The sequence below is a fragment of the Bombina bombina genome, chromosome 1, assembly GCF_027579735.1.
Source record: "Bombina bombina isolate aBomBom1 chromosome 1, aBomBom1.pri, whole genome shotgun sequence".
NCBI lineage: Eukaryota > Metazoa > Chordata > Amphibia > Anura > Bombinatoridae > Bombina > Bombina bombina.
In genome coordinates this window covers 191,697,375-191,710,002 of record NC_069499.1, presented here as the reverse complement: position 1 = coordinate 191,710,002, position 12,628 = coordinate 191,697,375, and the positions used below count along the sequence as shown (strand labels likewise).

General features: G+C 40.4%; 1 protein-coding gene across 5 annotated transcripts in view; it reads left to right on the top strand.

Moving 5' to 3' along the window:
- UBR1 (ubiquitin protein ligase E3 component n-recognin 1) overlaps positions 1 to 12,628 on the top strand; it is a 693,945-nt gene that overhangs the window by 489,968 nt on the left and 191,349 nt on the right. For all 5 annotated transcript variants that reach the window (XM_053697798.1, XM_053697801.1, XM_053697800.1 and 2 more), the window contains exons 30-31: positions 2,715 to 2,920; positions 12,275 to 12,368. In XM_053697798.1, the coding sequence (XP_053553773.1) occupies positions 2,715 to 2,920; positions 12,275 to 12,368 (300 nt within the window). The remainder of the gene's footprint in view (positions 1 to 2,714; positions 2,921 to 12,274; positions 12,369 to 12,628) is intronic.

Genomic DNA, 12,628 nt, shown 5'->3' with positions numbered 1-12,628 from the left:
TGTCATTCTGTACAAATTGAACATCATTCACCAAACAACGAGGGGGAAGTTATGCCGACTAACTTGCCTCACGTGTCAGTACCTGCATCTCCCGCTCGAGAGGTGCGTGATATTGTAACGCCGAGTACTTCAGGGCGGCCATTACAAATCACACTACAGGACATGGCTAATGTTATGACTGAAGTTTTGTCTAAATTACCAGAACTTAGAGGTAAGCGAGAACAGAGTGCGCTGATAATAATAGGGCCATGTCAGATACTGCGTCACAATTTGCAGAACATGAGGACGGAGAGCTTCAATCTGCAGGTGACGGATCTGATCCAAATAGAGTGGATTCAGACATTTCAAATTTTAAGTTTAAACTAGAAAACCTCCGTGTACTGCTAGGGGAGGTATTAGCGGCTCTGAATGATTGTAACACCGTTGCAATCCCAGAGAAATTATGTAGGCTGGATAGATACTATGCGGTACCAGCGAGTACTGACGTATTTCCTATACCTAAGAGGCTTACAGAGATAATTACTAAGGAGTGGGATAGGCCCGGTGTACCTTTTTCCCCCCCTCCTGTATTTAGAAAAATGTTTCCAATAGACGCCACCACACGGGACTTATGGCAGATGGTCCCTAAGGTGGAGGGAGCGGTTTCTACTCTGGCTAAGCGTACCACTATCCCGGTGGAGGATAGCTGTGCCTTTTCTGATCCAATGGATAAAAAATTAGAGGGTTACCTTAAGAAAATGTTTGTTCAACAAGGTTTTATATTGCAACCCCTTGCATGTATTGCGTCTGTCACGGCTGCGGCCGCATTTTGGTACGAGTCTCTGGAAGAGACTCTTGACTCAATAACTATAGATGAGATTTCAAATAAGCTTAAAACCCTTAAGCTAGCTAATTCATTTATTTCAGATGCCGTAGTACATTTAACTAAACTTACGGCTAAGAATTCCGGATTCGCCATTCAGGCACGTAGAGCACTGTGGCTAAAATCCTGGTCAGCTGATGTTAATTCTAATAGCGCCTGCGTGGCCACGCAGGACCTGGTATGCAGATCTAGTGGACATGTCATCCTGTCCACCTTGGTCTCTGCCTCTGAGACAGGACCTTCTAATTCAGGGTCCTTTCAAACATCAAAATCTAATTTCTCTGAAGCTGACTGCTTGGAAATTGAACGCTTGATTTTATCAAAGCGTGGATTTTCGGAGTCAGTAATTGATACCTTAATACAGGCTAGGAAACCTGTTACCAGAAAGATTTACCATAAAATATGGCGTAAATACTTACATTGGTGCGAATCCAAGAGTTACTCATGGAGTAAGGTTAGGATTCCTAGGATATTGTCTTTTCTACAAGAAGGTTTAGAAAAGGGTTTATCTGCTAGTTCCTTAAAGGGACAGATCTCAGCTCTGTCCATTCTTTTACACAAACGTCTGTCAGAAGTTCCAGACGTTCAGGCTTTTTGTCAGGCTTTGGCCAGGATTAAGCCTGTGTTTAAAACTGTTGCTTAAATTTAGTTCTTAACGTTTTACAGGGTGTTCCGTTTGAACCCCTTCATTCCATTGATATTAAATTGTTATCTTGGAAAGTTCTGTTTTTAATGGCTATTTCCTCGGCTCGAAGAGTCTCTGAGTTATCGGCCTTACATTGTGATTCTCCTTATCTGATTTTTCATTCAGACAAGGTAGTTCTGCGTACTAAACCTGGGTTCTTACCTAAGGTAGTCACTAATAGGAATATCAATCAGGAGATTGTTGTTCCATCATTGTGTCCTAACCCTTCTTCAAAGAAGGAACGACTTCTACACAATCTGGATGTAGTTCGTGCCCTGAAATTTTATTTACAGGCAACTAAAGATTTTCGCCAAACTTCTTCCCTGTTTGTCGTTTATTCTGGACAGAGGAGAGGTCAAAAAGCTTCTGCTACCTCTCTCTCTTTTTGGCTTCGTAGCATAATACGTTTAGCCTATGAGACTGCTGGACAGCAGCCTACTGAAAGAATTACAGCTCATTCTACTAGAGCTGTGGCTTCCACTTGGGCCTTTAAGAATGAGGCATCTGTTGAACAGATTTGCAAGGCTGCAACTTGGTCTTCTCTTCATACTTTTTCCAAATTTTACAAATTTGACACTTTTGCTTCTTCGGAGGCTGTTTTTGGGAGAAAGGTTCTTCAGGCAGTGGTCCCTTCCGTATAAAGATCCTGCCTGTCCCTCCCGTCATCCGTGTACTTTAGCTTTGGTATTGGTATCCCAGAAGTAATGATGACCCGTGGACTGACTACACTTAACAGGAGAAAACATAATTTATGCTTACCTGATAAATTCCTTTCTCCTGTAGTGTAGTCAGTCCACGGCCCGCCCTGTTTTTTATGGCAGGTCTAAATTTTTAAATTATACTCCAGTCACCACTGCACCCTATAGTTTCTCCTTTCTCGTTTGGTTCTCGGTCGAATGACTGGGTGTGACGTAGAGGGGAGGAGCTATGTAGCAGCTCTGCTTGGGTGATCCTCTTGCACTTCCTGTTGGGGAGGAGTTAATATCCCAGAAGTAATGATGACCCGTGGACTGACTACACTACAGGAGAAAGGAATTTATCAGGTAAGCATAAATTATGTTTTTTTTATTAATAAACAAATAATATTTTCACAATTCTGTGAATTTGGAACTTGTGTTTTATTAGCACTCTGATTTGTTATGTGTGTCTTTTTTCCTGTTTGCATAGTTTGTTGATGATAGAAGGTGGGTCCAAGATTACATTAGGTCCAAAACGTGGTCCATCTGTGCCAGACAAGGAGGTGTTGACTTGCATCTTGTGCCAGGAGGAGCAGGAAGTGAGACTAGATAAACCTACCATGGTGCTTACAGCTTGTGTTCAGAAATCTACCACTCTTTCCCAGACCCGAGGCAAAGCTTTCGTACATTCAGGCGGTATGTGTACTAATAACTCTGTCTTATGTATCATCCAAATGGGACACAGATGTTATCAACAATGTTTTTGAGTCAGAAAACAAACGAGCAAAAAAAACTTCTTTAATAAAAACTCAGACCATAGAGTCCAAGATTACAAGTTATTTGCAGTTAATAGGTGATGAGCCATGAAGTAGCCACAACCCTACTTATATTAGTTGCACTTCATGCACTATTAAATTATAAGCAATATATCAGTTAACTATAGCCAGTTAGTGACAGCTCACCACTGATAGTTTCTTCCCTTACTTTCTATGGGACTCAAAAAAGACTCTCTGCTACAGTTTTGTAATAGGCAATGTTGTTGCCAGGGCCACCACTAGAAATTTTGGGGCCCCTGACTTAACCATTGATCAGGGTCCCCCCACCTCCTTTGACGTGCAATTTTTGACCAAGTGACTAAAACATATATGCACTTTATTCTTAAGTGTCTGTTTAAACTTGGAAATGTTGTAAAGGTAGTAACATACAGACACACTCATACACATAAGGATTCACATATAGACACTCTAGCAGACATGCAAAGAAACACACTCAGACACAGACACCCAAACAGACACTCAGCACTTGTTTACTTTGACCTGACAAGTAATGAGGTAAACTACAGTTTAGTAAAAAAAAAAAAAAAAAGAGAGAATTTGAAAACAAAATATGGAGTTCTCATTATTTTTTTGTAAAGGAAGATGACAACTAAATGATGACAACAGCATGCAGTGGCTGAAAGGAAGGGTCCTGAACTGCCTAAACAATAATTTAAAGGTTAAATGGTCTGTAGAAAGATGTGAATAATCAGTAGTAAGGTCAAAATGTCCTAAAGGTCAAAATGTCCTAAAAAGGAACAGACAATGGACACACACACACACACAAACTCAAACTTGCACATACACCCAAGGAAACACTGACAGAGACATCTTCAGAAAACACACACACAGAGACTCCCACAGAAAACACACAGACATACACACACAGAGAGACAACCACATAAAACACATAAAGACATACATACAAACACCCTCACAGAGACATCCACAGAAAACACACACCCTCACAGAGACATCCACAGAAAACACAGACATACACACCCATCCTCACAGAGGCATCCAGAGAAAATACACAAAGAGAAACATACACACACCCTCACAGAGACACCCATAGAAAAATCTCAAAGATATACACACCCACCCTCACAGAGAGACCCACAGAAAGAAATACATGCACACTCAGAGACACAAAACAAAGCACAAAGACATAAACACAGACACCCACAGAAACACTCACAGGAGGAAACATTTATGCACCCTGCATCCCCTAAATTAACAGTGTGTGACATGCATGATAAGAAAATTGCAGAAATTAAGAGATCACTTTTTAAAGAATCATATTTCTAAATGTGCAAACAAAAATAATTCTGTGAATTCAAAAAATTGTACATTAATGATCTGGGTAGATGGCTAGATGAAGAAAAGTACTTTTAAAAGGTTGACATATGTTTGTTTGATTTTTCCCCAACCAAGAGCACCACTTCAAATATAGTGTACAAATGTTCCCATCTGTCAGCTGTACTTATGGATTTTGAAAATGCTGTACTTTATATGGTCTTGGTGGAACCATAAGCTGTGGTACTCATTCCATTAGATCTGGTTAAATGCAAGATTTAGGCTTGTTGGTATGTATTTAAAAATTAAGTCAGCTGTAGTGTAAACTGAACAGTTTTAAGTTAACCTGTCTCATTTCAAACACTGATTAATCTTAGTCTGAGAGTATAACCTGTTATGCAGATCTAAAAATCTTAGATAAAATGCCTCCTTGAATCTGGAAAGTCCTTGCATAAAGGGGCAGTAAATTGGAATGTAATATCTATCTATCTATATCTATATATATATATATATATATATATATATATATACATATCTGCCAAAAGGGCACCTACCATTTGTGTATTGAGGAGGAAACATTTCTGCATGGTTTTAAATATAGAATTTCTACAGCATTGTCAAATAATCATAAATACACTGCTGCTAAAAAAATGTGTTTTTATGGACCCCTGGCCCCACCATACAACTACTACCACACTGAAGTTACAATCCGAAATGCACAAAGAAATAAAAAACATTTGCTAAGTAAGTCCTACCTCCTTTGCAAATGAAAGTGATCTGCCCTCTGACTCAGGCACACACTGTACAAACAAAGTGACAAGTTTGTCTCACACTGTGCATAGTGTTTTAGTGCACAATCAGAAATCCTCTCAAATGCTAATACTTTACTCTTTCTAATAACATTTCCCATGTTCAATTAGCACTCTGCTGTAGTACCCACTGGTAGCTGCAAAAATTAAAAAAAAAAATTTTTTTTTTTTTAGTTCTTGCCTCATGGGCCCCCCCTGGCCCATTGGGCCCCTGACAGGAGTCACCCCCTGATGGCGGCCCTGGTTGTTGCCCAATTTTCTTTTACCATAGTTCAAATGGGAGAAGCTTTTACTATCACCTAAACCTTAGTAACCCACTTAATTACCATCAACCCTCTACCTTCCAAACCCTATTGCATATTCTCATGGGCACTCACATTTCATGATTTATGATTTTATTTTTATATTTATATATGTGTGTGTGTAGATATATACAGATATATATATATATATATATATATATATATATATATATATAGGAATATATATTTATAAATACATAGAACATATTCTGCCTTGTGCAGAACATTGAAATGTAAAATATTTAAGTAAATACATAGTATAACACTTTATTAAATATGAATATTGCATAAATATGATTTTTCATCTACTTAACGGCAAAGGGCTCTAATGTACTGTGTATGTATATGTGTGTATCTCTCTCTCTCTCTCTCTCTCTCTTTATATATATATATATATATATATATATATATACATACATACATATATACAGTACATACATACATTAACATTGAGAAACATACATATACATGTTTAAATATGTATAAGGGCCACTAAACCCAAAACCCCAGAAAAAGCAATGCACATGGTGAGCCAATCACACGAGGCTTCTATGTGCAGCAACCAATCAGCAGCTAGTGAGCATATCTTGATATGCTTTTCATCAAAGAATATCAAGAGAATAAAACAAATTAGATAATAGAAGTAAATTAGAAAGATGTTTAAAATTGCATTATCTTTCTAAATCATAAAAGAAAAAATGTGGGTGGCATTTCTCTTTAAAGCCCTTTGCCTGCTTTTTTTCTCTTGTAAGCTGTATCCAGTCCACGGATCATCCATTGCTTGTGGGATATTCTCCTTCCCAACAGGAAGTTGCAAGAGGATCACCCACAGCAGAGCTGCTATATAGCTCCTCCCCTAACTGCCATATCCAGTCATTCTCTTGCAAACTCTCAACATAGCTGGAGGTAGTAAGAGGAAAGTGGTGTAATATAGTTAGTTTTTTCTTCAATCAAAAGTTTGTTTTTAAATGGTACCGGAGTTGTACTATTTTATCTCAGGCAGCATTTAGAAGAAGAATCTGCCTGCGTTTTTCTATGATCTTAGCAGAAGTAACTAAGATCCACTGCTGTTCTCACATATGTCTGAGAAATGAGGTAACTTCAGAGGGAGAATGGCGTGCAGGTTATCCTGCAATAAGGTATGTGCAGTTTAAGTTTTTCTAGGGATAGAATTTGCTAGAAAAAAGCTGCTGATACCAGATTAATGTAAGTTAAGCCTAAATATAGTGATTTAATAGCGACTAGTATCAGGCTTGCAATCAGAGGTATATACTCTGCTTAATGTGCAATATAAAACATTTGCTGGCATGTTTAATCGTTTTTATATATGCTTTGGTGATAAAACTTGTTGGGGCCTAGTTTTTTCCAAATGGCTGGCTTGATTTTTGCCTAGAAACAGTTTCCTGAGGCTTTCCACTGTTGTAATATGAGTGGGAGGGGCCTATTTTAGCACTTTTTTGCGCAGTTAAAATTACAGACAGAGACATTCAGCTTCCCTCAGCAGTCCCCTGCATGCTTTAGGACATCTCTGAAGGGCTCAAAAGACTTCAAAAGTCATATATTGAGGAAGGTAAAGCCACAGTGGAGCTGTGGCAGTTGTTGTGACTGTTTAAAAAACGTTTTTATCAATTTGTTAATCCGTTTTTTGTATTAAGGGGTTAATCATCCATTTGCAAGTGGGTGCAATGCTGACTTGTTACATACACTGTAAAAATTTTGTTAGTTTAACTGCCTTTTTTCACTGTTATTTCAAATTTTAGCAAAATTTGTTTCCCTTAAAGGCACAGTAACATTTTTTATATTGCTTGTTTAACTTGATGTAAAGTGTTTTCCAAGCTTGCTAGTCTCATTGCTAGTCTGTATAAACATGTCTGACATAGAGGAAACTCCTTGTTCATTATGTTTAAAAGCCATGGTGGAACCCCATATGAGAATGTGTACTAAATGTATTGATTTCACTTTAAACAATAAAGATCAGCTTTTAGCTTTAAAAAATTTATCACCAGAGGATTCTGGCGAGGGGGAAGTTATGCCGACTAACTCTCCCCACGTGTCAGACCCTTTGACTCCTGCTCAAGGGACTCACGCTAAAATGGCGCCAAGTACATCAAAGACGCCCATAGCGATTACTTTGCAGGACATGGCGGCAATCATGGATAATACCCTGTCAGCGGTATTAGCCAGACTGCCTGAATTCAGAGGAAAGCGCGATAGCTCTGGGGTTAGACGTAGTACAGAGCGCGCAGATGCCTTAAGGCCCATGTCTGATACTGCGTCACAATATGCAGAAGCTGAGGAAGGAGAGCTTCAGTCTGTGGGTGACATTTCTGATTCGGGGAAACCTGATTCAGATATTTCTACTTTTAAATTTAAGCTTGAGAACCTCCGTGTATTGCTTGGGGGAGGTGTTAGCTGCTCTGAATGATTGTGACACAATTGCAGTACCAGAGAAATTGTGTAGACTGGATAAATACTATGCAGTGCCGGTGTGTACTGATGTTTTTCCAATACCTAAAAGGTTTACAGAAATCATTAATAAGGAGTGGGATAGACCCGGTGTGCCGTTTTCCCCCCCTCCTATTTTTAGAAAAATGTTTCCAATAGACGCCACCACACGGGACTTATGGCAGACGGTCCCTAAGGTGGAGGGAGCAGTTTCTACTTTAGCAAAGCGTACCACTATCCCTGTCGAGGACAGTTGTGCTTTTTCAGATCCAATGGATAAAAAATTAGAAGGTTACCTTAAGAAAATGTTTATTCAACAAGGTTTTATCCTGCAGCCCCTTGCATGCATTGCGCCTGTCACTGCTGCTGCAGCGTTCTGGTTTGAGTCTCTGGAAGAGGCCTTTCAGACAGCTACTCCATTGACTGAAATACTTGACAAGCTTAGAACACTTAAGCTAGCTAATTCTTTTGTTTCTGACGCCATTGTTCATTTGACTAAACTAACGGCTAAGAATTCTGGATTCACCATCCAGGCGCGTAGGGCGCTATGGCTTAAATCTTGGTCAGCTGACGTGACTTCAAAGTCTAAATTACTTAACATTCCCTTCAAGGGGCAGACCCTATTCGGGCCTGGTTTGAAGGAAATTATTGCTGACATTACTGGAGGTAAGGGTCATACCCTTCCTCAAGACAGGGCCAAATCAAAGGCCAAACAGTCTAATTTTCGTGCCTTTCGAAACTTCAAGGCAGGTGCAGCATCAACTTCCTCTGCTACAAGACAAGAGGGAACTTTTGCTCAATCCAAGCCGGGCTGGAAACCTAACCAGTCCTGGAACAAAGGCAAGCAGGCCAGAAAGACAGCATGAAGGAACGGCCCCCTATCCAGTAACGGATCTAGTAGGGGGCAGACTTTCTCTCTTCGCCCAGGCGTGGACAAGAGATGTTCAGGATCCCTGGGCGTTGGAGATCATATCTCAGGGATATCTTCTGGACTTCAAAGCTTCCCCTCCTCAAGGGAGATTTCACCTTTCAAGATTATCTGTAAACCAGATAAAGAAAGAGGCATTCTTACGCTGTGTGCAAGACCTCCTAGTTATGGGAGTGATCTGTCCAGTTCCACAGTCGGAACAGGGACAGGGTTTTTATTCAAATCTGTTTGTGGTTCCCAAAAAAGAGGGAACCTTCAGACCCATTTTGGATCTAAAGACCTTAAACAAATTCCTCAGAGTTCCATCGTTCAAAATGGAAACTATTCGGACCATCCTACCTATGATCCAGGAGGGTCAGTACATGACCACAGTGGATTTGAAGGATGCTTACCTTCACATACCGATTCACAAAGATCATCATCGGTTCCTAAGGTTTGCCTTTCTGGACAGGCATTACCAATTTGTGGCTCTTCCCTTCGGGTTAGCTACAGCTCCAAGAATCTTTACAAAGGTTCTGGGATCGCTTCTGGCGGTCCTAAGACCGCGAGGTATATCAGTGGCCCCTTATCTGGATGACATCCTGATACAGGCGTCAAGCTTTCAGATTGCCAAGTCACATACGGACATAGTTCTGGCATTTCTCAGGTCACATGGGTGAATGGTGAACGAGGAAAAGAGTTCTCTATCCCCACTCACAAGAGTCTCCTTCCTAGGGACTCTGATAGATTCTGTAAAAATGAAGATTTACCTGACAGAATCCAGGTTATCAAAGCTTCTAAAATCTTGCCGTGTTCTTCATTCTATTCCGCGCCCTTCGGTGGCTCAGTGTATGGAAGTAATTGGCTTGATGGTAGCTGGGATGGACATAGTGCCATTTGCGCGCCCACATCTCAGACCGCTGCAACTATGCATGCTCAGTCAGTGGAATGGGGATTACACAGATTTGTCCCCTCTGCTAAATCTGGATCAAGAGACCAGAGATTCTCTTCTCTGGTGGCTATCTCGGGTCCATCTGTCCAAAGGTATGACCTTTCGCAGGCCAGATTGGACAATTATAACAACAGATGCCAGCCTTCTAGGTTGGGGTGCAGTCTGGAATTCCCTGAAGGCTCAGGGATCCTGGACTCAGGAGGAGAAACTCCTCCCAATAAATATTCTGGAGTTAAGAGCAATATTCAATGCTCTTCTAGCTTGGTCTCAGTTAGCAACCCTGAGGTTCATCAGATTTCAGTCAGGCAACATCACAACTGTGGCTTACATCAACCATCAAGGGGGAACCAGGAGTTCCCTAGCGATGTTAGAAGTCTCCAAGATAATTCGCTGGGCAGAGACTCACTCTTGCCACCTATCAGCAATTCATATCCCAGGTGTAGAGAACTGGGAGGCGGATTTTCTAAGTCGTCAGACTTTTCATCCGGGGGAGTGGGAACTCCATCCGGAGGTGTTTGCTCAATTGGTTCATAGTTGGGGCAAACCAGAACTGGATCTCATGGCGTCTCGCCAGAATGCCAAGCTTCCTTGTTACGGATCCAGGTCCAGGGACCCAGAAGCGGCACTGATAGATGCTCTAGCAGCGCCTTGGTTCTTCAACCTGGCTTATGTGTTTCCACCATTTCCTCTGCTCCCTTGACTGATTGCCAAAATCAAACAGGAGAGAGCATCGGTGATCTTGATAGCGCCTGCGTGGCCACGCAGGACCTGGTATGCAGACCTAGTGGACATGTCATCCTTTCCACCATGGACCCTGCCTCTGAGACAAGACCTTCTACTACAAGGTCCTTTCAATCATCCGAATCTAATTTCTCTGAGACTGACTGCATGGAGATTGAACACTTGATTTTATCAAAGCGTGGCTTCTCCGAGTCAGTCATTGATACCCTTATACAGGCACGAAAGCCTGTCACCAGGAAAATCTACCATAAGATATGGCGTAAATACCTTTATTGGTGTGAATCCAAGAATTACTCATGGAGTAATGTTAGGATTCCTAGGATATTGTCCTTTCTCCAAGAGGGTTTGGAAAAAGGATTATCAGCTAGTTCTTTAAAGGGACAGATTTCTGCTCTGTCTATTCTTTTGCACAAGCGTCTGGCAGAAGTTCCAGACGTTCAAGCTTTTTGTCAGGCTTTGGTTAGAATTAAGCCTGTGTTTAAACCTGTTGCTCCCCCATGGAGCTTAAACTTGGTTCTTAAAGTTCTTCAAGGGGTTCCGTTTGAACCCCTTCATTCCATTGATATCAAACTTTTATCTTGGAAAGTTCTGTTTTTGATGGCTATTTCCTCGGCTCGGAGAGTCTCTGAGTTATCTGCCTTACAATGTGATTCTCCTTATCTGATTTTCCATTCAGCTAAAGTAGTTCTGCGTACAAAACCTGGGTTTTTACCTAAGGTAGTTTCTAACAAGAATATCAATCAAGAGATTGTTGTTCCATCATTGTGTCCTAATCCTTCTTCAAAGAAGGAACGCCTTTTACATAATCTGGACATGGTCCGTGCTTTAAAGTTTTACTTACAAGCTACTAAAGATTTTCGCCAAACATCTACACTGTATGTTGTTTACTCTGGACAGAGGAGAGGTCAAAAAGCTTCTGCAACCTCTCTTTCTTTTTGGCTTCAGAGCGTATATCCTCTTGCAACTTCCTGTTGGGAAGGAGAATATCCCACAAGTAATGGATGATCCGTGGACTGGATACACCACAAGAGAAATAAATTTATCAGGTAAGCATAAATTATGTTTTTCTAACACCTGAGACCTCATATCTTTAAACCCTTATAACTTTATTTTTAAATATTTTTTAATGATATTTAATAGATGGTGTTATTATGAGTGTAGCTATACTTTGTAATGTTTTTTTGATGTGTTTTGTGACACTTTTTTTGTTTTGCAAAACAGTCAACCGGAGCTCTGAGGACAGGCTAACCCGATGCGCATTAACTTCAATTGCACTCAAGCGTTCGTGTTTACTTTCCACTTGTAATACCAATGCAATTTAACCTGAGCGCAAATGTAATCTTGCCCTTGATGAGTAAAAATGGCTAACCACAAACTTAAGAAGACATCTTAGAGTCCCAACAGCTTACAGCTCTTTTCCCCCTCTTAGACATTAAATGCATGACCCTTGCATCACTTATATTATTAGTTTAGAAGTATGTATGTATGTATTGGGTACTTCTAAAGCGCGGCTAATCACCCGTAAGGGTCTCAAGGCGCTGCTCATTTTATCAACCTCGGAATGATGAAAGGCTGAGTGGACCTCGCCGGGGATCAAACCTGCAACCCTTGGGTTGCTACAGAGCTCAGCCACAGTGCCTTAGCATGCTGACCTATCTGTGTTTTTGCTAATTTAGTGGTATCAAGGTTGAGAACGGAAGGCTTTCCTATTTACTCAGTTCCTGTTTTATTCATTCTTATTAAATAAAGATCATATGTCATTTAAGTACATTTTGATTTATAGAATCCTTCAATCCTCTTTTTACAAACCCTGAGATGTCTTGTGGAACCCATACCGGCAGCTGTGGACATGTTATGCACGTTGTATGCTGGCAAAAGTAAGTGAAATACTTCATATTGTCACATACTCAAATGCATGTGCTACTCTACATAACATTCATCATATTTACATTATTTACACACATTTTTTCTGTATTAATAAACCATATCGTATAGTTTACAATGCATATTTTATCTTTAGCGTTTCATTGTGCTATTTATTTGTCTCACACAGAAGCTATGCATTCATGAATAATATGGCTTCAATAAAGAGACTCACATTTTGTCCTTAACTAAACCATGGTATTACTGAATGCTA